The sequence below is a fragment of the Lissotriton vulgaris genome, chromosome 12 (genome assembly GCF_964263255.1).
Source record: "Lissotriton vulgaris chromosome 12, aLisVul1.2, whole genome shotgun sequence".
In the NCBI taxonomy this organism is placed as follows: domain Eukaryota; kingdom Metazoa; phylum Chordata; class Amphibia; order Caudata; family Salamandridae; genus Lissotriton; species Lissotriton vulgaris.
In genome coordinates, this window is record NC_141700.1 from 518,550,249 (window position 1) to 518,577,007 (window position 26,759).

At 53.1% G+C, this 26,759-nt stretch overlaps 1 protein-coding gene across 2 annotated transcripts in view; it reads right to left on the reverse strand.

Moving 5' to 3' along the window:
* VAC14 (VAC14 component of PIKFYVE complex) overlaps positions 1 to 24,692 on the reverse strand; it is a 1,981,056-nt gene extending 1,956,364 nt beyond the window's left edge. The window contains exons 1-2 of one of the 2 annotated variants that reach the window (XM_086945294.1): positions 24,565 to 24,692; positions 14,035 to 14,529 (exon numbers count right to left, since the gene is read on the reverse strand). In XM_086945294.1, coding sequence (XP_086801420.1) covers positions 14,035 to 14,138 — 104 coding nt within the window. In that variant the 5' untranslated portion in view covers positions 14,139 to 14,529; positions 24,565 to 24,692. Of the gene's footprint in view, positions 1 to 14,034; positions 14,530 to 24,274 lie in introns of both variants that reach the window. The other variant, XM_086945293.1, reaches the window with a different exon arrangement.
* Positions 24,693 to 26,759: the final 2,067 nt, after the last annotated feature.

Genomic DNA, 26,759 nt, shown 5'->3' on the forward strand with positions numbered 1-26,759 from the left:
ATTTCTGTCCCTCCTTCCTGATTATTTCCCTTCTGATAATCACCACTTCTAAAATGTCTTGCCTTTCTTCTCTCTGTCCATTCAAACCGTGGCCACTCATTCCTTTCTCTGATTATTTATTTAATTTTTAAATTGCAGGAAGAGTACTTCGGAGGACAGTGTATTCTTTTAACAGCTCTCCCACCATTGTATGTGTTTCAGGAACTTGGCCACTGTATGGCTCTGTGTGTGTGTGTGTGTGGCTGTGTGTGTGTGTGTGGCTCTGGGTGTGTGTGTGTATGTGGCTGGCTCTGGGTTTGTGTGTGTGTGTGGCTCTGGGTGTGTGTGTGTGGCTCTGTGTGTGTGTGTGTGTGTGTGTGTGTGTGTGGCTCTGGGTGTGTGTGTGTGTGGGGGGCTCTGGTTGTGTGTGTGTGGCCCTGGGTATGTGTGGCTCTGTGTGTGTGTGTGGCTCTGGGTGTGTGTGTGTGGTAGTAATTGCTGTCTGCTGAGCTCGTCAGTAGGGTACAATAGGTCTCACATTTGCTACAGATTAAGCTAATGGCAATGTAAATGACAATGCCACTAATTTATCTGTTTTCAAAACCAACACATAAATACAAAATTTGTCATTTACAATGCTAATAGCTCTAACTTTTCCAAAGGCGAAACCATTGCATTGTAAATGCTTGTTCACTGTGCAGGCACAATCCACCTGCACTTCTAAGAGGGAAGAAAGATCCCACTGCAGACGGGTGCAGTGAGTGACTGCACCCACCTGCAAAGGGGAAGTCTGGGGTCTCCATTGGACACCCCTTCCAGATTGCTTTCATCAGGGGGCGCACTAACAGTGCCTCTCCTGACAGCTTCTTTGTCTTTGCGCACACGCCTAAAACACGAAGTGGGTGCAGAGGCAAAGGGATTCCCTCAGTTGCATCCATCGGACCGCGCCCCCATGCAAATAAGGAAACACCCTCTGATGACAGCGCTGGTGCTTTGTGTGTGCCAGGACTATCTGTATAACAGAAGGTGCCGCACAAGTATTTTCTGCCCCTTCTTTAATAACAAAGTGTCCCAGGGGCAAGAAAACTTGTGCAGCCCCTTCTGTAATACAGATAGCGCTGACACACAAAGCGCCAGCACTAACACCAGAGGGTGCAAATGAGTGAATCCCTTTGCCTGTACGCCTGTGCTGTATAATAGATGCATGAAAGTATCCAGTAGCTACTATTTAAAGTTTAATCAAGAAAAGAGCTAATGGAATAAATTCATAGGCTCTTGTGATTTATTTCACAATTTTGCTAGGTTATTCCGTAAATACAACAACATTTAATTCATGTCAAACATTAGGGACAACACAAACTGATGACATTTTTCAACAAAGGAAATACAAAAACAATCAAATATGAAACAGTATCTGCAAATGTGTATAATACTTTGATAAGTTAAGTGTAATCAAAGGACAATTACAAAAACACAAAAAGGGTACATAAAGCACCAGTCCATAAATCAAAAACAGCATCAAGGCGGAGTAGCAAGTCACAGCTTACTACTACTATTCATACTCCTGCCTTTATGCACAGCTCTGGGTATCCCTTGAATTTGGTTGCTGTTTGATGCGGTTTTAGATTTATGGACTGGTGCTTTATGTACTCTTTTTTATGTCTCGCCTGCCAATACGCTTGCGCATTGCAGGCAAGAATTATAGTAAGTGGAAAAGAAAAGTCTACCAAAAAGGCTGCGGATCCCATACAGTTCATGTGAGACAGGCTCGTGCACGTCAGCCACATAACACACCACCATTTGTCTGTGCCTCAGATCAGACTTCAAAGGCTGCCGCTCCCCCGCCCCCCGCGTGCACATCGCGCACCACCATTTGTCTGTGCCTAGGCATCAGACTTCAAAGGCTGCAGCTCCCCCGCCACAGCAATGCCGAGAGCTTGTTTATCTTGCTCGTTAAAAAAAGGATTAAACGTCACTTAATCTGGTGTATGAATCTTAAGTGTCCAGATTTTGGAGCCTCTCATTTAACTAAGTGATAAAATACATTGTAACAGTGGCATACGTCACACATTAGTCTCAAAGACCCACAGAGACAGAGGTCCTTCTTCATCACACACACGTGCCCACGCCAAAATTCCCCTTGGCCCCCTCTCCCTCACAGTTCCCATTCTTAGAACACACATCGGCCCTTCGACACCCTTCGCTTTCTCTCTCAAACACATCAACACCCTTTTCTTCCTCCTCTCTTGCTCGAACACAAATCGACACACAGACTCACACGCCACTCATGCTGCCCGATATGTTTTTCATGCTCACCAAGCAGTCATCATAAACACACCTTGCTCCTATCCTTTCTTTTGCATAAAGAACGCATGCACCTGTTTCTCACCCAGCCTTTTGATCCTGAGGTTAAGGGCTCTTCCTAAAGTGCACTCAACCAGGCTTTTATGGAGTCATAAATGTTAAAGGACGCGTTTATCAAGCTGCAACTGTGAACCTCACAACTTCCATGAAGAATTGTAAAACACACCTGGTGAGCATGTGGCCTTAGGGCTAGAGCTGCCGGCTTTGGAGCTGGGGAGTTGGTTTGTGCTTTGATGCCTGCTCAGCACCCTGTGATTCTGAGCAAATCACTTAATCTCCCCATGCCTACCAAAAATGATGAATGTGTCGTTCACTGCTGCACACCATACACTGCTGCACGCCTCACACTGCTGCACGCCACACACTGCTGCACGCCACACACTGCTGCACGCCACACACTGCTGCACGCCACACACTGCTGCAGGCTGCACACGGCTGCATTACTCATATTACTGCATGCTGCACACTGCCGCTCGCCTCACGCTGCACGCCTCACACTGCTGCATGCTGCACACTGCTGCATGCTGCTCACTACCGCACGACTCACACTGCTGCACCCCTCACACTGCTGCATTACTCACTGCTGCATGCTGCACACTGCTGCACACTGCTGCACACTGCTGCACGCCGCACACTGCTGCACGCCGCACACTGCTGCACGCCGCACACTGCTGCGCACGCCGCACACTGCTGCACACTGCTGCACACTGCTGCATTACTCACACTGCACACTGCTGCACACTACCGCATGCCTCACACTGCTGCACGCCTCACACTGCTGCACGCCTCACACTGCTGCACGCCTCACACTGCTGCACGCCTCACACTGCTGCACGCCACACACTGCTGCACGCCACACACTGATGCTCGCCTCACACTGCTGCACGCCTCACACTGCTGCACGCCTCACACTGCTGCACGCCTCACACTGCTGCACGCCTCACACTGCTGCACGCCTCACACTGCTGTACGCCTTACACTGCTGCACGCCTTACACTGCTGCATGCTGCACACTGCTGCATTACTCACACTGATGCATGCTGCGCACTACCGCACAAGTCACACTGCTGCATTACGCACACTGCTACATGCTGCACACCGCTGCACGGCACACTGCTGCATGCCTCACACTGCTGCACACCCCACACTGCTGCACGCCGCACACTGCTCACGCCGCACACTGCTGCACGCCGTACACTGCTGCACGCCACACACTGCTGCACACTGCATACTGATGCATTACTAACACTGCTGTATGCTGCACACTGCTGCATTACTCACACTGCTGCATGCTGCACACTACCGCACGCCTCACACTGCCGCACGCCTCACACTGCCGCACGCCTCACACTGCCGCACGCCTCACACTGCTGCACGCCTCACACTGCTGCACGCCTCACACTGCTGCACGCCTCACACTGCTGCACGCCTCACACTGCTGCACGCCTCACACTGTTGCACGCCTCACACTGCTGCACGCCTCACACTGCTGCATGCCTCACACTGCTGCACGCCTCACACTGCTGTACGCTGCACACTGCTGTATGCTGCACACTGCTGCACGCCACACACTGCTGCACGCCACACACTGCTGCACGCCACACACTGCTGCACGCCACACTCTGATGCTCGCCTCACACTGCTGCACGCCTCACACTGCTGCACGCCTCACACTGCTGCACGCCTCATACTGCTGCATTACTCACACTGCTGCATGCTGCACACTGCCGCACGACTCACACTGCCGCACGACTCACACTGCCGCACGACTCACACTGCCGCACGACTCACACTGCCGCACGACTCACACTGCCGCACGCCTCACACTGCCGCACGCCTAACACTGCCGCACGCCTCACACTGCCGCACGCCTCACACTGCGGCACGCCTCACACTGCGGCACGCCTCACACTGCTGCATGCTGCACACTGCTGCACAGCACACTGCTGCACGCCTCACACTGCTGCACGCCGCATACTGCTGCACGCCTCACAATGCTGCACACCTCACACTGCTGCATTACTTATACTGCTGCATGCTGCACACTGCTGCAGGTCTCACACTGATGCACTCCTCACACTGATGCACGCCTCACACTGATGCACGCCTCACACTGATGCAAGCTGCACACTGCTGCACGCCTCACACTGCTGCACGCCTCACACTGCTGCACGCCTCACACTGCTGCACGCCTCACACTGCTGCACGCCTCACACTGCTGCACGCCTCACACTGCTGCACGCCGCACACTGCTGCATGCTGCACACTGCTGCACAGCACACTGCTGCACGCCGCACACTGCTGCACGCCTCACAATGCTGCACGCCTCACACTGCTGCATTACTTATACTGCTGCATTACTTATACTGCTTGTTAGACGGACCGGGAGGGTCGGCCGAGATTACGGGGAGAGGTCTCCGGGGAGAGCCGTCTCCAACGACTGTACAGACAAGTAACTTCCCCCCCACAGACGGACACCACACAAGATTGAAGGTTAACGAGACTTTATATGCAATTCTTAGGTTACGATGATATGATACAAGGAGGTCTGGACTCAGGGGTCCCCTCGGTTCTAGTCTCTGGCTGAGGAAAGGGGTAGCGGGACAGTCTTTGTTACCAATGAGTGGAAAATAGCTCTCAATCCTCGAGCTCGGCGTTCTAGATGATCGGGCCGCGGCGGAGCCAGGCAGGTCCCGAGATGGACGAAGGAAGGGCGACGGTCCGCGGCGGAGCCTGCAGGTCCCGGTGAAGATGACGGTTACAACGGTCCGCGGCCACGCCAGCAGGTCCCGACGACGATGATGGATTTGAAGGTTGCGAAGGCTGTGGCAGCGCCAACAGGCAGGACGATGGTGCACAGGACAGAGCTACGGCAGCGCCAGTAGTCCGTCAAGGATGAGTTCCTCTTTACGTCTCTCGACTCCAAGATACAACTGCCTTCCTGCTCTGGAGCTGCCCCAGTTATAGGGCTGGCGTGCTTTGATGTCCGGACCCTCGCACTTGGAGGTCGGGAGGTCCGGGATGAGGGAGTCCAGACACCCAGCAGGGGGGTGGAGCCAGCGCCCGGGGAGGCGATGGGCGAGCGGCACTTAGCGGGGGAGAGCCATCGGCACCTCTTTCTCCCATTGACTTGCCAAGTAGCCCGCTCACCTCCTGGGTGGAGGGTGGTGCCGGAATGTCTGAGGCCGGGCTAGGCCCAGGGTTGAGGTCGATCGGGGGCCAGGCGGCCTCGTGGTGAAGTGTCCAAGATGGCGGCCCAGGCTGGGCGCGTGGGCCGGCAGTGGATCGGACCCACGAGGTTAACGTGCTCGAGGGCAGGGGCCCTGAGAGGACCGAGGACGTGCAATGGTGGTGTGTGGTACTTGCGTGACGGGACTCAGGCCTGGTTGGGCCGGGGGAGAGCGGCCCTTCATGTGGCCTGTCCAACATGCGTCCCCCCCAGCTGAAGGCGGGGAGAGTTACCCATCCTCTTGGGGACTCTCCTCGTCGAGGCGGAAAAACCGGGACAGGCCATCCGCGTTGGCGTGGTCTGGCCCAGGCCGGTGTTCGACTGTGAAGTCCATACCTTGCAAGGAGATGGACCAGCGTAGCAACTTTGGGTTTTCCCCCCGCATATGCATCAGCCACTGCAGGGGTCGGTGGTCGGTCTGCACCCGAAAGTGGGTGCCAAAAAGGTAGGGCCGGAGCTTCTTGAGGGCCCATACCACAGCGAAGGCTTCCCTCTCTATGGTGCTCCAGCGTTGCTCCCGTGGTAGGAGTCTCCGGCTGATGAAGGCCACCGGTTGATCAAGGCCTTCGGTGTTCACTTGAGACAGGACCGCCCCAATGCCCTGGTCGGAGGCGTCCGTCTGGACGACGAACTCCCGGCTGTAGTCTGGGGCCTGGAGCACAGGAGCGGAACACATGGCGGCCTTCAATTGTTCGAATGCCGTTTGACACTCTGGGGTCCAGTTGACTTTCTTGGGCTGATTCTTGGACGTGAGTTCTGTGAGGGGCCCCACTATGGTACCATAGTCTTTCACGAACCTTCGGTAATAGCCCGTGAGGCCCAGGAAGGCTCGTACCTCGGTTTGGGTGATGGGGGGCTGCCAGTCCTGGATGGCGGCAATTTTCAGCTGTAGAGGGGCCACTAGGCCGCTTCCCACCTGGTGTCCGAGGTAGGTCACAGACCCTTGCCCAATTTGACACTTGCTGGCCTTGATCGTGAGGCCAGCTCGCTGAAGGGCTTGTAGCACTGCTCGGAGGTGGTGGAGGTGCTCGGTCCAATGGTGGCTGTATACAGCGATGTCGTCTAGGTAGGCGGCGCTGAATCCTTCGAGCCCCGCCAGGACCTGATTGACGAGCCGTTGGAATGTTGCTGGGGCATTCTTCATGCCGAAGGGCATGACCGTGAAATGGTAATGGCCATCGGGGGTAGAGAAGGCAGAACGTTCTTGCGCTCGGGGTGTGAGGCCGATCTGCCAATAGCCTGCTGTCAGGTCGAAGATGCTGAGGTAGCGGGCAGCTCCCATTCGGTCGACCAGTTCATCTGCCCGGGGGATGGGATGTGCGTCTGTTCTGGTGACCGCATTCAAGCCCCGGTAGTCGACGCAGAACCGGAGTTCTGGTGTGGTGCCGGGGGCAGCTGCTTTGGGGACCAGTACGACAGGGCTGGCCCAGGGACTGTCTGAGGGCTCGATGACCCCGAGCGTGAGCATCTTGGCTACTTCTGCCTGGATGCAGGCCCGTACCCGATCTGGCACGCGGTAGGCCCGGTGGCGGATAGGGGGGCTGTCCCCGGTGTCCACATCGTGCACACACCAGGAAGTGACACCTGGGGTGAGGGAGAACAGGCTGGCGAACTGTGACAGGAGGGCTTGACACTCTTGGCGTTGTTCTCTGGTGAGGGTCCCCGAGAGTCGGACCCCATCCACGGAGCCGTCTTGCTCCTGAGTCCGTAGGAGGTCAGGGAGAGGCTCGGAGTCTTCTTCAACCCCATTGTCTGTGGCCATCAGGAGGCTGAGCTCTGTTCGTACAAAGTGGGGCTTTAGTCTGTTAGCGTGGAGGACCCGGAGAGGGTTCCGGGAGGATTCCATGTCGATGAGATAGGTGGCAGGACCCTTGCGCTCGATTACTTTGAAGGGCCCCGTCCATTTGTCTTGTAGAGCGCATGGCTCCGTGGGGGACATTACCCATACCTGTTGGCCAGGTTCGAATTCAATGGATGAGGCATTCTGGTCATACCATTTTTTCATGTCCTCTTGACTGGCCTCTAGGTTGGCTTTCGCTAGTTCTCTGAACCGCCGGGTCTGGTTGCGGAGGGTGAGGAGGTACCGGAAGACATCTGGAGGGTTCTTTAACGGAGGCATCTCCCAGCCCTCTTTGACTAGGCTGAGCGGCCCCCGCACTGGGTGTCCATATAGCAGTTCAAATGGGCTGAAGCCTAGGGATTTCTGAGGGACCTCTCGGTAGGCGAAGAGGAGGCACGGCAGCAGCACATCCCACTGGCGACGGAGGGGCTCTTCCAACCCCCCGATCATCCCCTTTAGCGTGCGGTTGAATCGCTCAACAAGTCCGTTCCCTTGGGGGTGATAGGGGGTCGTGAATCGGTAGGTGACCCCGCACTGCTGCCAGAGGGATTTCATGTATTTAGAGATAAAGTTCGTGCCTCTGTCGCTGACGACTTCTCGGGGGAAGCCCACACGGGAGAAGATCCCCATCAGAGCCCGGCCGACTACCGGGGCTGTCACAGTCCGCAGAGGAACAGCCTCAGGGTAGCGGGTGGCGTGGTCCACTAGTACCAAGATGAATCGATGGCCCTGTTTTGTGCGCGGGTCCAGGGGCCCCACAATGTCTATTCCGACCCTCTCAAATGGGGTAGTGACCACAGGGAAAGGTTGCAGGGGGGCCTTTAGTTTGCGGCCGCTCTTTCCACTGGCTTGGCACGTGGGGCAGGATCGGCAATGCTGGTGCACATCGTTCCTCATTTTGGGCCAGAAGAAGTGGGTCACTAGGCGACTGTAAGTTTTATCTTGTCCCAGGTGCCCTGCCAGGGGGACATCGTGGGCCAGGTTTAGCAGAAAGTCTCTAAAGCGGAGGGGCACCACTAATACTCTGTTGGCCCCCAGCTCGGCGATTCTTTGCTCGCTGTACAGCAGATCATTGTCCCAGTAGACCCAATGAGTTCCGGAGGTATCCCCTGCGCTTTGGGCGAGCGCTTGCTGGCGGAGTCCCTCGAGGGAGGGACAGGTCTTCTGTTCTTGGCGAAATTGTTCTTGCGTGGGCCCCCCCTCTTGAGGCCACTGGTCGAGGTTAGCGAGGTCGGAGGGTTGAGCTGGTTCGGAGGGGATGTCATGGTCGGTGGTTTCGGCTGGGGCGACCGGAGGCGGTGGTGCCGGCCATTCGGGCTCTTCTGGGCGGTGGTTGGCACGGGCGGCCATGGACCGGGTGGTGACGCACGCCCAGTCCGGGACGCCTAACATCCCCAGGTGTTCTTTTCGCTCCACGGCTGCCCACGGAGAGCTTTCAAGGTCATTTCCAAGGAGGCAGTCTACGGGGGCGTCGTCTCGGACTGTTACTTTCAACATGCCGGAGACCCCTCCCCATTCGAAAGGGACGCAGGCCATCCGACACAAACTTTCCGAGTTATCGGCTGATCGTACAGGGCAGAGAATGTTCGGTAAATACTGTTCTGGGGCCACCAGGTGACAGCGGACGGCTGTTACACTGGCCCCGGTGTCACGAAGGGCTTCGGCCCGGCGCCCATTGATGCTCACCCATTGGCTGTACTTCTGGGTGTTAGCGGGTAGGGGGACCCGCGGGACCATGTCTTTCCCCCCTAAGCATGCCAGAGCCATGGCGGCTGGCTCCCACTCTTGATGCTCTTGTTCGTATTCTTCCTGCTCCTCGGAGATCTGTTCTTCCCCTAGGGCCGCAGCGGCCACTTGGCGGGGTCTTGGGCTCTGGTACTGTGGGCAGTTTGGGTCGTTTGCGTAGTGGCCGACTCGTTGGCATCGGTGACACGTGACATTGGCTCTGTACCCCGGTCGCGCCGGGGTGCTGCCCCGGTTGGCCGGGGGGGTGGTGCTGGTTGCGGGGGCGGCCGGAGCGTTGTCTCTTCCTCGTCCTTGGCCCCCTCCTCCTCCTCTGGGTCGGTGCTGACCATTGTTGTTCCGGTTCTGTTCGTAGAACCCATTCCGGCCCACTCTGGTGATTTCCCACCGGTCAGCTTCCGCTGCGAGCTGCCGGGGATCTGTTAACTTGCTGTCGAGGAGGTGCTGGCGGAGTTCAATGAAACAATTGTTCGACAGATGCTCCCATACCATCAGATTGAACAGTTGTTCGTAGGTCGTGACATTGCTTCCTCTGATCCAGCCCTCGAAGGCTCGGCTAAAGTAGGTTACGTAGTCCACCCAAGTGGTACCCGGGATGCGGGTGCAGTCTCGGAACCTCTGACGGTACATCTCGGGTGTGAGGCCATAGCGGGTGAGGAGGGCCGCTTTCATATGGTCATAGGAGGTCATCTGGTGGTCCGGGAGTTGTAGCAGGGTATCGCGGCCCTCATTGAGGAATCTCCCCCATAGACCGGCTCCCCAATCGCTTCTATCGATCCGGTGTGCAGTCATAGCGATTTCATAGGCCTTAAACCATTGCTGGATGTCGTCTTCTCGGAAATATTCTCGGACAACATCCTTGGGGATGTGTACCTTTTTCTCTGTGGCCCCTGAGGTGTGGGGTCGCTCGGGCACCCCTGCTTCTTTATTCTGCTTGCGCAGGTTGATCTCGGCTAGGTTCCGTTCGTGTTCGTACGCCAGTTTCTTTTCCTCGAGCTCCCTTTGTCTCTGTTTCTCTTCTCTTTCTTCTCGGAGACGCAGGTGCTCTAAGTTGATTTTTTGTTCAGCCAGCTTGAGTTCAATGTCCATCTTGAGTCGGGCCATTTCCAGCTCGTGTAGTCGGGTTCTTTCTCTTTCCTGGATCTCGTCTTGCGAGAGACCCGTTCTTTGCCCTTCAGGGGCCGTGGTTGTTTTTTCTGCGGTGCTTTGATCGGGGGTTCCGGTAGCCCCGGTCTCTGCCCAAGATTCTAGGGCATGCTTGAAATCATCTTTGGTGCTTAGTCCGGTGGTAGCGATACCCAGTTCGATGCAGAATTGTTTTAGTTCACGATGGCTGTACTCCTCTAGTTTCTCCATTTGGAACTTCTCGGTTGATCCGCTTTCTTTAGTTGTCATTGCGATTTCGTCGTGGGGTGAGCTACTCTCTGTACGTTATGCGGTGATTCGAATCGCGCCGCTGGCCACCAATGTTAGACGGACCGGGAGGGTCGGCCGAGATTACGGGGAGAGGTCTCCGGGGAGAGCCGTCTCCAACGACTGTACAGACAAGTAACTTCCCCCCCACAGACGGACACCACACAAGATTGAAGGTTAACGAGACTTTATATGCAATTCTTAGGTTACGATGATATGATACAAGGAGGTCTGGACTCAGGGGTCCCCTCGGTTCTAGTCTCTGGCTGAGGAAAGGGGTAGCGGGACAGTCTTTGTTACCAATGAGTGGAAAATAGCTCTCAATCCTCGAGCTCGGCGTTCTAGATGATCGGGCCGCGGCGGAGCCAGGCAGGTCCCGAGATGGACGAAGGAAGGGCGACGGTCCGCGGCGGAGCCTGCAGGTCCCGGTGAAGATGACGGTTACAACGGTCCGCGGCCACGCCAGCAGGTCCCGACGACGATGATGGATTTGAAGGTTGCGAAGGCTGTGGCAGCGCCAACAGGCAGGACGATGGTGCACAGGACAGAGCTACGGCAGCGCCAGTAGTCCGTCAAGGATGAGTTCCTCTTTACGTCTCTCGACTCCAAGATACAACTGCCTTCCTGCTCTGGAGCTGCCCCAGTTATAGGGCTGGCGTGCTTTGATGTCCGGACCCTCGCACTTGGAGGTCGGGAGGTCCGGGATGAGGGAGTCCAGACACCCAGCAGGGGGGTGGAGCCAGCGCCCGGGGAGGCGATGGGCGAGCGGCACTTGGCGGGGGAGAGCCATCGGCACCTCTTTCTCCCATTGACTTGCCAAGTAGCCCGCTCACCTCCTGGGTGGAGGGTGGTGCCGGAATGTCTGAGGCCGGGCTAGGCCCAGGGTTGAGGTCGATCGGGGGCCAGGCGGCCTCGTGGTGAAGTGTCCAAGATGGCGGCCCAGGCTGGGCGCGTGGGCCGGCAGTGGATCGGACCCACGAGGTTAACGTGCTCGAGGGCAGGGGCCCTGAGAGGACGGAGGACGTGCAATGGTGGTGTGTGGTACTTGCGTGACGGGACTCAGGCCTGGTTGGGCCGGGGGAGAGCGGCCCTTCATGTGGCCTGTCCAACACTGCTGCATTACTTATACTGCTGCATGCTGCACGTCTCACACTGCTGCACGCATCACACTGCTGCACGCATCATGCTGCTGCACGCTGCTGCATTACTCACACTGCTGCATGCTGCATGACACACTGCTGCACGACACACACTGCTGCACGCCTCACACTGCTGCACGCCTCACACTGCAGCACGCCTCACACTGCCGCACGCCTCACACTGCCGCACGCCTCACACTGCCGCACGCCTCACACTGCTGCACGCCTCACTGCTGCACGCCGCACACTGATGCATTACTCACACTGTTCACTACCGCACGACTCACACTGCTGCATTACTCACACTGTTGCACGCCACACAACACCACCACATCACTCAGGGACACCACCACATCACTATAGGACACCACAACATCACTCAGGGACACCACCACATCACTCAGGGACACCACCACATCACTCAGGGACACCACCACATCACTCAGGGACACCACCACATCACTCACAGACACCACCACATCACTATAGGGCACCACCACATCACTCAGGGGCACCACCACATCACTCAGGGGCACCACCACATCACTCAGGGACACCACCACATCACTCAGGAACACCACCACATCACTCAGCAACACCACCACATCACTCAGCAACACCACCACATCACTCAGCAACACCACCACATCACTCAGCAACACCACCACATCACTCAGCAACACCACCACATCACTCAGCAACACCACCACATCACTCAGCAACACCATCACATCACTCAGCAACAACAACACCCCATCACTCAGCCCAACCAGATCATTACTCAGCACCACAACAGCATCACTCAGCACCACAACAGTACTGTCCTTGCTTGCTACAACAAGCATTGCTATAGCCAATAGGACTCGCATTAGGAAAGTGTAAGCTATTGGCTTTGTGAATAACAATGCTATTAATTTATATATTTTCAAAGCCAACACATATTTTAAAAAATTGTCAATTACAATACCAATAGCTCACATTGTCCTAATGCGAGACCTATTGCATTGCAAATGCTTGTTTGTTTTTGTAATTGTCCTTTGATTACACATAACTGATCAATGTATTATACACATTTACAGATACTGTTTCATATTTGTTAATTGTTTTTGTATTTCCTTTGTTGAAAAATGTCATCAGTTTGTGTTGTCCTTAATGTTTGACATGAATTGAATGTTGCTGTATTTATGGAATAACCTAGAAAATTGTGAAATAAATCACAAGAGCCTATGAATTTATTCCATTGGCTCTTTTCTTGATTAAACTTTAAATAGTAGCTACTGGATACTTTCCAGTATATAATTATTAGTGGTCTATTCCAGTTAGCTTAGGACCCAAGCCTTCCTTAGGTTACAAGTATATTAGATGCAGGCGCAGAGGCAAAGAAGCTGTCAGTAGGCACACTGATGGCAGCCCTCTGTATGGGGAAAGGTGGTCCCAAGACACCTCCCAGACATCCCCTTGCAGGTGGGTGCAGTCGTTCGCTGCACCGGCCTGCAAGGGGATCACCCTCCCCTCTTAAAAGTGCAGGTGGGTTCCCACCTGCACAGTGAAACAGAGCAGCTGTTCCATTTTTTTTACACTTGAATGCGCTGCCGCCAGGGCAGCACGAGTTCCCAGCTGCCCTGAGGGCAGCACATTCAATGTAATAGGGGGCACTTTCGCTGTTGCTCCAGGAGCTTCTGTTTTAAGGTTCCTGTGGCGCAAACAGGGATAGTGCACCCTATCCATAATACAGCCCCAGGAGCATCTCCAAACATATGCTGAGGATACCCAAGTTTACATGATTCGACTGGACAGAGGCAAACCTCAGACCCCTGTCTCAGGCAACTTGCGAATGCCCTCCCTCCCCACACCCCCACCCCCACCACCACCATCACCTTGCAGAAGGAGGTCATCTTGCGTTTACATCCCAGGTGGCCAGTCAAGGGCTTTAAGATGCAGTAATCATATCTGCGCTATTTAAAAAAATATTTATTTTTTTCTAGGTCGGAATTACCGCAGCATCGCACGGAAATTATGTCACAATTACCACCACTAAACAGGGGATACTAATCTAAGGTGGAAACCTGCAAAATAAGTCGACACAGCAAGCTATTTCATATGTTTTCTTCTGAAAGTGGAACACAACAGTAATGGTGTACGGTGATATAATACCCTCTACAAGATATTACCACTGTATACATACAGCTCTCGCTCTTAAATGTGGATAGACTGTCTGGTACTCTGCTTAATAAATTATACATTGACCAACCGCCCCCACTGAATTCCAAACTGCTCCAGAGCAAACCTTGGATAAAAACATTCAGAAGGAAAACAGCAGGGCTTACTTTTCTATTTCCAGAGCAGCCACCTTCCTCTTCTCGTACAGCTTGTCGTTCAAAGCCCGCACAATGTTGGGGGTGAGGGGCAAGAAGTCCTTCTCCGCGTTCATCTTGGGAGCGGACAGGGTTCCTCCCGGATGTACACCCTGGCTTTAGCCTCCAATTATCCTCTACAAAAAGGCCTTTCAAGAGAGCCTTCTTCTCAAACTGAATGAACCGCACGTTGAAAGTTAATCTTGACGGTCACAAGATTCAAACAACCACGGAGTGGGGTGGCCTTCGTGCTGGGAGCCGGAGGGACTCTGGCAGAGGGGTCAGTCCTCCTGGCTATAGCTCAGTGGGTTAATGCTGTCCGCCGGGTGTCACCAGTCTGCAGCAGGCACGAACTCGAGCTTGAGGTCCACAATCTGCAGCGACGTTTGGTCTGCACGCGCTGGCGCGATCAACGTGCCCTCAAGTCACGTGCTGCTCCAGGGCCAGCGGGCAGCTCATCAGTCCCACCTGCGGGTCAAAGGAAAAAGAAGAGTTAGTGCTGAAATGTGGAGGCAAAAATCACAACTTGTTCCGAAACAGTATGCTTTAACCAAAACGGACAAGCAAAGTGGCCAAGAAGACTTCCGAAGTGGCAATGCCGGAAGTCCTTCAGGGTTACTTTCACATCCTAGATCTCCCTTTTGTTTCGCAGCCGTAGTGCAGAATATCTGACTGTGTGGAAGAGCAGAATGAGCCGAAAGGGTTAGAACCTGCTAGCAAGCAACTTTTTTTCTCCAGATTGAGAGTTGACCAAATCCTTTAAGCAGTGGGTCGAAATGCATTAAAAAAAAGTATGTTAACTGTTGAGGGTGCATGCAGTGGGGGGGGGGGGGGGGGGGGGGGGTCCAAGGTGTGGCTAAAAGAATAACAAAATATTCTGCAAGTTCTGGTTTTCACCTTCAGGTAGCCAACATTTAAAATAAGGCAAAGCTTAAATGAAAAATACATACAAATGAAGTTAACCAGTGAGAAATGCACTATAGCACGTTACGAACCCTCTAGTTAATGCACTGCAGTGCTCTGTGTGTGTAACCAGAGAGCCACAGAATTAAGGGCCAGATTGATCATTATTCGAATCATCGCAACTTGCAGCTCTGCACTGTGTCAAATGCATAGGACAGGAATACGCCATATTTCCTAACACAGGGCACATTCCTGCTCTCTCCTTAAGCTAGAACACTATGTGCTGCCTAGCCCCAAAGCAGGCACCCTTGCGCCATGGTGCAAGGGTGTCCGATTTGGAGGCAGGGTTGATTTTGTGTAGGAAGGGAAACCTTCCTGCACAAAGAGCCTCCCGGAGTTTTTACTCAACAGACTGCAGGTGGTGCAGAACGCGGCAGCCAGGACTGTTTGAGTCTCGGTCCCAGAGACCGGGCTTACCACCATCTAAAGAATCTGCACTGGCTGCCTGTCCGTAGCAGAATACGCTTCAAAGCTCTGGTCCTGGCTTTCAAGGCTATGCACGGTATGGGAACAAAGTACATCCGCAGAAGAGTCTCACTTTACGTACCTGGCAGATCTCTTAGATCTGCACATCAACATCTTATGGTCACCCCAAAGTATCCCAGAGCCCGCAGAGGCGGTCGCTCTTTCCAAGCGCAAGTGGCTGGACTTTGGAATAAGGCACTTCTTCCGCTTAGGCAAGCCGCAAATCTTCTTGCGTTCAGGAAACAATTGAAAACCTGGTTGTTCCAAGCAATATAACCGTTCACCTTTTTGGGTTTTGTTTTCTTTCCCCCTTGCATCTGCTTTTTTCTGTTCGGTCTCAGCACCGGGATACTCTATAGAGTAGCTGTGTGCTCTACAAATCTATTTTAACATAACATAACAAAACCAATCCTTAGAGGCACTTTACTCCTGAGTACACTGCAGAATGCAGCACACTTGAAACAATAGGGAGATATAAAGGTATTGCACCTCTTTCGGGAAGGCGTACACTTTTGACACATTCCCAGGTTTACTACTCTTAGTACATCTGGGAATGCAGCAAAAAGCTTGGGTAGATGCGTGGGGACACCTGCTCTCCACCCATGAAAGCCTTCCCGGCACTGAGTAATGCAAGGAACCAACTTACGCTGCCTTGCATCTTTCCACATTTACCAAGCCATGCAAGGCCACGCAAAGAGGCTTTGTGTGTCTTGGCAAAACTGACTTGAGGATTGTATTGCCCTTGTGTCACCCTGCAACATGCAAAGGCAACAGGGTGACACAAGCATAACACAATCCTTCGATAAATCTGGGCCCGATTCTTGGTTGGTGCAGTGGAAAATAGAGACTTGTGTATTTTTAGTGCTACGAGGTCCCAGTCTGTAACAGAAAGCACCGAATATGCAAGTTTAAAATAATGACTTACATTACACACAGTATAAGATAGGCTGCTATAAAATGTACAACAAGGTTTAAGATAAAAAGGTGCTTCCAAAATATAGATTTTAGCAATTCCCGGACTGTGTACAACTGCCCCTTAAAAGCATGCAGTTCAAGGCTAAGCTCGTAACTCCTTGGACGATCCATAAAAACCAAATTAAAACCACGCCAGCCACTCAATTTAAGATTTGAAAATCCTATTTGTTACTTTCAAATGTCTTAGTAATTCATTTCGTCAGAATAAGATTAAAGCAGTAGCAACATGTGATATTCTATTGACAGGTAAGTGAATCACGTAGGTTTAAATATATATACATACACACACAAACACACATTAACCACCTCTTTTTTACAATGCTTCATACTCCTGCATTAGTCAATAGGGGCTCTAAACCTACTGCACTTTTGTCCCATCCTCCTGGAATTTAGATTTAATTCCTCGTCCCCTTCTGACATTCCCTCGCCTCTAACAATGATAGCTGTCGGTCACTCCTCCTCTCCTCCACAAGCACTTTCTGATTGATCCTTTTCAAGCGCTGTCCTACAGCCCCGCCCCTCACGTATACTGTTACCAATCCCACAGGCAGGGCTTTAAGTGGGCCGGGTCTGAGCACCGGCAGTTTTTTAATAGAGGCCTCTAAACGGGTCTCCATCGGGCTCTGTTTTGTGCCCTGGCACAGGCGAGTTTTTTCTGGACTGCAATGACAGCAGGCACATCATGTGCACGTCCTCACACTGCTCACTTCTCACTAGTGGAGAAGTTCCGGCATGACATCATGCCAGGTGAACGTTGTGTGGGAAGGGAAATCCTTTAAAGAGTAATTTTCTCTCTGGATTTCCCTTCTCTTTTTGACACAGGAGCAGCAACATTGCTGTTGTGTCACCAGGGCTTTAAGTGGAAGCTTTTTCAATATTATACAAGCCATAGTTGCTGCTTATTTATCTTATGCAACCAACAACCATTGACAAAGCTAATAGTCCTGACTTGTAGGTATATTGCTTGCTGTATCATATATCTGGATGCAATGACAGAAACAGCAAAATACAAGTCGGCAGCACCCTATGCTAAGCACAGAGTTTTTAGGTCTCAGCTAACGTACATGTAAATTGATACTTGTATAGCGCACTACTCACCCGCAAGGGTCTCAAGGCGCTTGTACGAATACCGCTGTGGAACCCATCCTGGCTTTTCCTGTGAGGTGTCCACTCCTGGGCACCCCCAAGGTGGAGGCCAGGCATCCTTAGCGTTGTGGGGGCCGTTGTGGAGATTAGGCAAGCTATTGCCCAGAGTTGCAGAGTGGGACTCCATGATTGGAATAGGCACTGAGGCGAGAATGATCAGGTCCGTGGAATTTTTGAGCCCAAGACCCGCCGAGGCAGGGAATTGAACCCTGGTCCCGGGCTAGAGTTCTGCATCAGGATCTGCCACTCTAACCATTGAGCCACACTTCTCCATAGGCTGCGCACATGCGCAGTCTCGCTGGCGAGATTTAATGTCTCTTAGTAGCGAGGTTAATCCCGCCCCTCTTCTCCATTGGCTGGCCTTCTAAACGCTAGCCAGCCATTGGAAAAGAAGCCCCATTGACTATTTAGGCCCCGTCTTTTCCGGATTGGGGGGGGGGGGTGTCTTTTCGTTTCTTTCTCTCAGTGACGTCCTCAGTCAAAAACACGCCCCCCAGTCTGAAAAGGACGGGGCTAAGGGTCTGGGTATAGCTCCTCCCACCCATACAACACGCAAAGGCCAGGCTCCGGTGAAATGCCTGAGGCAGGCCGGCGTGGAAACTATATGCACAGCTTAATGCTTATCATGAACAAAGATGAGATGTCCTTCCCCAGTGGTGCATATACATTTCTCGCAAATATGAAATATACATAAATCTCCATAAATGTAATTGTTTCATTTAAACATTTTTGTATTGCTTACCACCATGCTAGCATCAAACAGACGACTTACAGACGTTTAACATGGATGCATTTTTACCGTAGGCGAGAAGACAAGATCGTTTGTCTCCTCCCTTATTGTTTGCAACCTATCAAACTCCAGTGACGTGGGAGGTTTCCCCATGGCCCCTTGCTCCACACGCGGCATCGCATATAACACGTACACGGACGTACACAACCTTTCCGGAAAGAGGATCAGGTTCCCCTCCCTGTGCCTTTAACACAGGGAGCGCACTAAGAGCAGGCGTACTACCACAAGAGGAACACAACATTGCGCTAGCCCTGGCTGTCGCAGCAATGATTTGGTCCCTCGTCGATGTTGCCAGCACTTCCCTCTCAGTTTACCCCCCCCGTCTCGTGCGAAGCGAGCACGTGCACCCGAGGGGTCAGCCCAGAACAGCAGCGCGAGACCAGCAACTCCAGCGGGAGCAGCGGCGAGAGCTTTGAGTGTGTGAGAACCCCCGGGGCGCACCTGTCAGGTGAGAGCGGCTCACGCCAGCGGTGTCCCATCACTGACAGCTGGGGCTGGGGAGGAAGGAGGCTGTCAGACATGGGGTGTCCAGCCAGGGCCGGGGGGGGGGGGGAGGGGGGGGGGGAGGGAGCGCTGCTGATGCTGTCACCGAGGGAGCGCTGGCTGCTAGGAAGGGTCCCCGGGAGCGCTGTCCTGCAAGGGGGAGAGTGCGTGGGGGGATGGGCAGTGTCCTGAAAGTGGGAGAGTGAGCGTCAGTGTCAGCAATGCCCTGCAAGAGGGAGACTGAGCTGTCAGTGGGGAGGGAGGGCTGCGTCATCAGTGGAATGCTGCAACACTCTTGAAAGTGCCCCGTCAGTGGAGAGGGCAGTGAGAGAATGCCTGGTCAGTGAGGGAAGGCATGACAGTGGGGAGGGAGTGTGCTACAAGTGTGATAATGGCCATCAGTGTCCTGCAGGGGGGAGACTGACCTGTCAGTGGGGAGGACAGACATCTACAATTAGGAGAATGCCCCTCAGTGTCAGCAGGGGGGAGAATGCCATGCCAGTGGGGAGGGCTGTGTGCTACAAGTTGGAGAATGCCCTCAGTGTCAGCAGTGCCCTGCAAGTGGGAGAATGCCATGCCAGTGGGAGGGCAATGTGCTACAAGTAGTGTCAGCAGGGGGGAGAATGCCATGTCCGTGTGGGGGGGGGGGGGCAGTGTGCTACAAGTAGGAAAATGCCCCCAGTGTCAGCAGGGGGCAGAATGCCATGCCAGTGGGGAGGGCAGTGTGCTATAAGTGGGAGAATGCCCCGCAGTGTCAGCAGTGCCCTGCAGGGGGGAGATTACCTTGGCAGTGGAGGGAGCAGTGTCATCTGTAGAATGCTCCAACAGTGTTGAAAGTGCCCCGACAGTGGAGAGGGCAAGAGGGGGAATGCTTGATCAGCGAGGGAATGCCATGCCAGTGGGTGGGCAATGTCTTGCAAATCAAAAAGCAATGCACGATGAATAGCCCTTTGTAATGTTATTTTAACATTGCACCTTAACAAAAAAATATTTCAGAAGGCTGTGTGTGTGTGGCTCTGTAAATGTGGGTGTGTGTGTCTGTGTGTGTGTGTGTGTCTCTGTGTGTGTGTGTGGCTCTGTGTATGTGGGTGTGTGTGTGTGTGTCTGTGTGTGTGTGTCTTCTGATTCCATCAGAAGTGGCCGCTCCTCACGCAGCTCCCTGCCCTACCTGCCGCCTGGTATCGTAGCGCTACACCACCAGACTGCTGTCTGCCACCTCCCCTTTGCTCCCATAATCGCTATTGCCTGACTGATTATTAGGATAATATCGCAGCGCTAGATTGCCTGATTGTCTGTTTATCATTGTCTGTTTATCGGCATTATTAGGATTGTCTGTTTATCATTGTCTGTTTATCGGCATTATTAGGATTATATCGCAGCGCTAGATTGCCTGACTGTCTGTTTATCATTTGCTAAGCATAATTATACTGTAGCGCTAGATTGCCAAAGTGCGCTTGTACAATCTTTCAAACTGTGCTGTGCTGCCTGTAGAAATAATTTGTGCCTGATTGTGCCGGTGCCACTGCCATTTGCATCGCGTTCATTGTGGTTGTACCCCAATCCGGTTTCGATTTTGGCTTGCTGCCATTTTGTTGTTGTTGTTGTGCCTCCCTGCCCGGATCTCCACCCCGCTCCCGCCTCCCAGCTGCTCCTCCCTCGCCCCTCCCCTCTACTACCCACATATGACAGATGCTTCTGCGCGCAGCGGTCGCGCGCAACGGTCGCGCCCCATGCACGCCAAAGGTAAGCCCGTCTACGCCCGTCCGCGCCTGGACCGCGCCCAGTGCCAGACCCCCTGTTCACCACAAATCCCATTCCACCCGCATTACCTACGACTCCGCAACCCTCTCAGCACTTAACCCCGGCCGACTCCCAAACTGCTTCCAAGCCGCCCCAGGACACACCCATGGACCCTTCACCTGCCACTCCTGCAAGTTCGACTGCATCAGGACCCACACCAAACCCACAATCTACAAACAAAGCTCAGACACAAACCACCTAAAGTGCTTCCTGCTCAACACCCGCTCGATCCACAGACACTCCATCGAACTCTGGAACCTACTCGACACTACATCGCCGGACGTCACCTTCCTTACAGAAACATGGATGAACGCCTCATCAGCCCCCGACATCGCCATAGCCATCCCGGACACCTACAAGATCATCCAAAAAGATCGCACCAACCAAACAGGAGGAGGCATCACCATTGTCCATAAGAACACCATCCGCATCACAACCAGTTCCGACGATAACCTCGCTACCGCCGAACACCTTCACTTCCAGATCCACACCGACTCCAAAACCACACTAAGAGGCACCCTCATATACAGACCCCCAGGACCCCGCACACAATTCAGCGAAGACATCACTGACTTCATCAGCCCACACGCCCTCCCATCCGAGAACTACATTCTACTGGGAGACCTCAACTTTCACCTGGAAAAGAAAAACGACAACAACACCACCACCCTCCTGGACAACCTGGCCAATCTCTGACTCAAACAACTTGTTGACACCCCCACCCACCTTGCCTGACACACGCTCGACCCTATCTTCACCTCCAGCAAGCACATCTCCTTCGATCACACCACAGCTCTCCATTGGACGGACCACAGCTGCGTTCACTTCAACTACAAAAAGTCCACGACTCACAACCCCCACAACCTATTCCCCGAAGAAACTGGAACAAAATCACCACCTACCAGCTCTTCACATCGCTTCACCAAAACCCCCCTGCCATTTCATCGGACCCTAACCAAGCAGCCACCAACCTCACTCAGTGGATCACCCACAGCGCTGACGAACTAGCACCCTTGAAAAACCATCTAATCAGGCAAGGTAGCAAAAAAGCCCCCTGGTTCAACGATGACCTTAAAAAATCCAAAAAGTTCTGTCGTACTCTCGAGAAAACCTGGAGAAAAAACCCAACCACTGACAACCTAGCCACCTTCAAGAACGCCACCCGCAAACACCATCAACTGATCCGATCCACCAAGAAATCAGCTTTCAAGGATCGACTTGACAACAATGCCCAAAACAGCAAGGAACTATTCAACATCGTCAAAGAATTCACTAACCCCTCCACCAACACTAACAACATCACCCCCTCCCAAGACCTCTGCGACTCTCTAGCCTCGTTCTTCCACAACAAAATCGCTGAAATACATAACAGCTTTGAAAACCAGTCCGAAGACCAGTCCACTCCACCCACCACCGAACCAAAACCGCACTCTAACAACCTCTGCGCCTGGAACCCTATCACCACCGAAGACACCATCCGCCTGATGAACTCCATCCACTCAGGATCTCCAACCACCCATGTCCCCACCACATTTTCAACAAAGCAGACTCCATCATCGCACCCCATCTCCGCGATGTCATTAACTGTTCCCTCAACTCCGCTACCTTCCCGGAAAACTGGAAACATGCCGAACTCAGCGCCCTTCTGAAGAAACCAACGGCAGACCCAACCGAACTTAAGAACTACCGCCCCATCTCGCTCCTCCCATTCCCTGCAAAAGTCATCGAGAAAGCCGTCAACAGTCAGCTCGCCACCTTCCTCGAATCCAACAAATCCCTCGACCCTTCACAGGGCTTCCGAGCCAAACACAGCACCGAAACCGCCCTCATCGCTGCAACAGACGACATCCGAACACTACTAGACAACGGAGAAACAGTCGCTCTCATCTTACTTGACCTCTTCACAGCCTTCGACACAGTCTGTCATAGCACCCTCATTCAACGCCTCAGCAACGTCGGAATACAAGGAAAAGCACTGGACTGGATCATCTCGTTCCTCACCGGAAGAACACAGAGAGTCCGCCTCCCCCCTTTCAAATCAGAGGCCACCGAAGTCATCTGCGGCGTACCACAAGGATCATCACTCAGTCCCACCCTCTTCAACGTATACATGAGTCCCCTAGCCTCCATCGCACGCCAACACAACCTCAACATCATCTCCTACGCAGACGACACCCAGCTGATCCTCTCCCTCACCAAAGACCCAAACATCGTCAAAACCAACCTACACGAAGGAATGAAAGAAGTAGCCGAGTGGATGAAGAACAGCCGTTTAAAACTAAACTCGGACAAAACAGAAGTCCTCATCCTAGGGCCATCCCCCTCTGCCTGGGACGACTCATGGTGGCCTCCAGCCCTCGGAAGCCCACCCATACCAACGGACCATGCACGTAACCTGGGTTTCATCCTGGACTCCTCCCTCTCGATGACCAGACAAGTCAACACTGTCTCGTCATCCTGCTTCAACATCCTACGAATGCTCAAAAAAATCTTCAGTTGGATCCCCACCGAAACAAGAAAGACGGTCACCCACGCACTGGTCACAAGCCTACTAGATTACGGAAACACCCTCTATGCCGGAACCACAGCCAAACTACAGAAAAAACTCCAACGCATCCAAAACGCCTCAGCCAGACTCATTCTGGACATCCCTCGGCAAGCTCACATTTCCGGCCACCTGAAAGACCTCCATTGGCTCCCTGTCAACAAGAGAATAACGTTCCGTCTCCTCACCCACGCACACAAAGCCCTCTACGACCTAGGACCCGAATGCCTCAACAAACGTCTATCCTTCTACACCCCCTCCCGACAACTACGATCGTCCAATCAAGCCCTCGCCACAATTCCGCGCATCCACAGATCCACCATGGGGGGAAGATCCTTCTCCTACTTAGCGGCCAAAACCTGGAACTCTCTCCCCGCCCACCTCCGCCTTACACAGAACCACCTCTTCTTCAGAAAGCAACTAAAAACTTGGATATTCGATAAGTAAAAGCACCTCCCTCCCCCAAGCGCCTTGAGACCCTCTGGGTGAGTAGTGCGCTATATAAATTCTGGAACTTGGAACTTGAACTTGTGTGTGTGTGGGTGCAAATGCAATAGGTCTCACATTTGCGAGAGATTAAGCTATTGGCATTGTAAATGACAATACCATTTATTTATCTGTTTTCAAGACCAACACATAAATAAAAATGTTGTCATTTACAATGTCAATAGCTCGAACTTTTCCAAAGGCGAGACCGTTGCATTGTAAATGCTTGTTGCTTTTGTGTTTAAAGCCACGCCCTTAAATACATTGGACACGCCCCTTTGGGAGACCCCCCACCCAACACACACACACAGTTTTTCATCCCACTTAAAGCCCTGCCCACGGGCACCTCCTGCTCTTTCATCCTCCTGGGCCACATGCTCCTATTCGTAAATCGTGCACTCCCCGGCCACACCCTCTCTTTGAAGCACAGCAAAACTAAACTTCCCACAAGATCAATCACAAGCGCCTCGATACAAATGCATTCCTCTCTTACACTTTAGAATACCGCTTCCTTCTCATCAGGCAGGTGCTGCGGTCAGCGGCAGCACTCCCGGACCTACCTGTCATGAGGCAATTGGGGTCACCGGCCCGAAGCGCACGGAGCCAGCATGGATAGGTTTCCGGTGCTGTTGGAAACAGAGTAAGACTCAGAAATCAGCTCCGCGGTAGGCAGGATCAGCACCTCAAGGCGGGGACCGCACACGCCGGCTGGTCCGCAAGTAGCTGCCTGAGTGACAGCTGCTGCATCACACGGCGAAAAAGGAGCAACGTCCCGATCACACAGCCATGCTGAAAGCGGAGGCACTGCACACGCACTAGAGTCTGAATATGACAAACCGCTCTCCACCACCTGCTTTGCTTTCGCGAGCGGCTTCGCTAGAGGGCGGGAGACATGTTTTCTTCTGTCACATGACTTTTGGTTCCTTCGGTTCGCTTCCGCGTCTGGTGTCCCGGGCGCACGTGACTGCCCGATGAAAGGTGCTGTCAAAGAACCGCTGCGCATGCGCCGTGCCGTAGGACACTAATCTGTTGTTTCCCTTGTACTAGTTTGAGTGTAGGGTAAGATTTAGCAATATTGATTTGTATGTCACTTACAAAGACCTCTCTAGTTATGAAAACTCGTTAGAGTGACAGACAAGCAACGTTTCTGATTGAAGCGTAACGGCCAGAGCTGCCACTTTGAAACTGGAGACCAGTTTCGAGTTTCGGCGTCGGCTCAACATCCTGTGCATCCTGTGTGATTCTATGCAAGTCACTTAACCCCCCTCCCCGCCTACCAAAAATGAATGTGTCTTCTGTAATGTAACACGTGTTCTTGTAAAGCCTCCAAAACCTTCCAGTCGAGTTTGCAAAAAGAAGAAATGTTACACAGCATGGGACAATTGTGAGAACACAGAAGTGATATATTTATTTATTTATAAAGTTATAGTTTATTAAAATTAAAGACACTTCTGTAATGTCATTTGTATCCTTGTGTGGAGTTGCGCTCTAGTCTACGAGCGTGTACGCGATGACGCGTCACGCCGTAGGCGAGAGCGGAGCTGGGCGCGCATGCGCAGAGTGGGGAAAAGAAGAGCGCGAAACGCTCGGTCAGCAGTTGGCGACCGGAGCTCTTGCCTGATAGACGCTCGGCGCTCTAAGTTGTTGCTAACTTTGTAAAGTGTGGAATAAATCAGTTCCATCCATACGACGGCTCTGAGTACTGTGTGGGGGCGAAAGGAGAAAATTATATTGGCGACGAGGCTGGGAAGCACCCATCGTCCTGGCACAGTCGAACAAGGCGCGGAGCCTACAACCAGCAACCCGTCTGGCTTTGGCTACTGAGCAGCAGCAGCAAGAAGCAGAAACTTAGAGCGTGGCAGCAGCGCAACCTCACCACGCGGCAGGAGACCATCCAAAGCAAGGCTCAGGTCAGTGGGTCCCAGAGACGAGGAACTCACATACCCAGCACGCTGGCAACCAAAGGCACCATCCCACAGCCTGAGGAGGGGATACAATCCACCAGCCCCACACAAGGTACAAGGGATAACACTCCAGGGAGTCCTAGAAGTCAAGGGGACGCGCCAGATAGAGCAGGAGGGTCCAGGGTGTCCAACAACACCAGAGCCCAAGAAGAAGCTCCCAGGGGCGAAGCCAAGATGGCGAACCAGTCCTCAGCCCTGATGGCCCCCATCCCATTCCTACCAAGACCAGGGGAACCCCAGATGAAATGGGAGGATTGGAGGGAGTACTTCAGGAACTACATAGAAGCACTAGAGGACGAAAATGGAGAAGAATACACCCCAGCAAGGAAAAAGAGATTGTTGCTCCACAATCTAGGCCCTGAAGGAGGGAGAGTATTCGCAAACATTGTGCCTAAAGAACGGGGTGCTACAGAGACGGATGTCTTCAAAAATGCATTAGAAGACCTGGATAGCCACTACCGGCCAGCAGTGTGTGTTTCCATTGACCGTTACAATTTCCAGCAAAGGAAGCAGGAAACTGGTGAATCGATAGATGACTATGTAGCCGCTCTGCGACGCCTAGCCATCACGTGTCAATACGGGGCACTACAGGATGAGTACATAAAAGACCAGATAGTTATGCACACCACCAACAGATCTGTCCAGGACAAACTATGGGCACAAAATGAAACGTCACTAAAGGACGTAATAGCCACGGTCAAAAAGGCGGAGATGTCGAAACGCTGCGCTGATGCGGCCAAACGAGAAAGCACTCAGAAGCACATGGTCAACAAAATCGACGAGGCCTCAGCGGCCAACAAACAAAAAGGCTCAAGTGGAGAACAGAAGCGGGAAACTAAATGGACAGGCAAACAAACAGGGCGCCCTGCTGCTGAAAACAAATTCTCAGGTTATAGATGTGGCAGCGCAGCGCACTCAGCTCAGGACAAACGTTGCCCAGCGTTTCGAGCCAGATGCGCGTTTTGCGGCCTAGTCGGCCATTTTGAAAAAGTGTGCCGCAAGAAAGGAAAGAAGTCCACGGTCAAGTGTGTGGAAGCGGCCACGTCTGAACCCAGTGAGGAAGACGATCAGGAGGATGGAG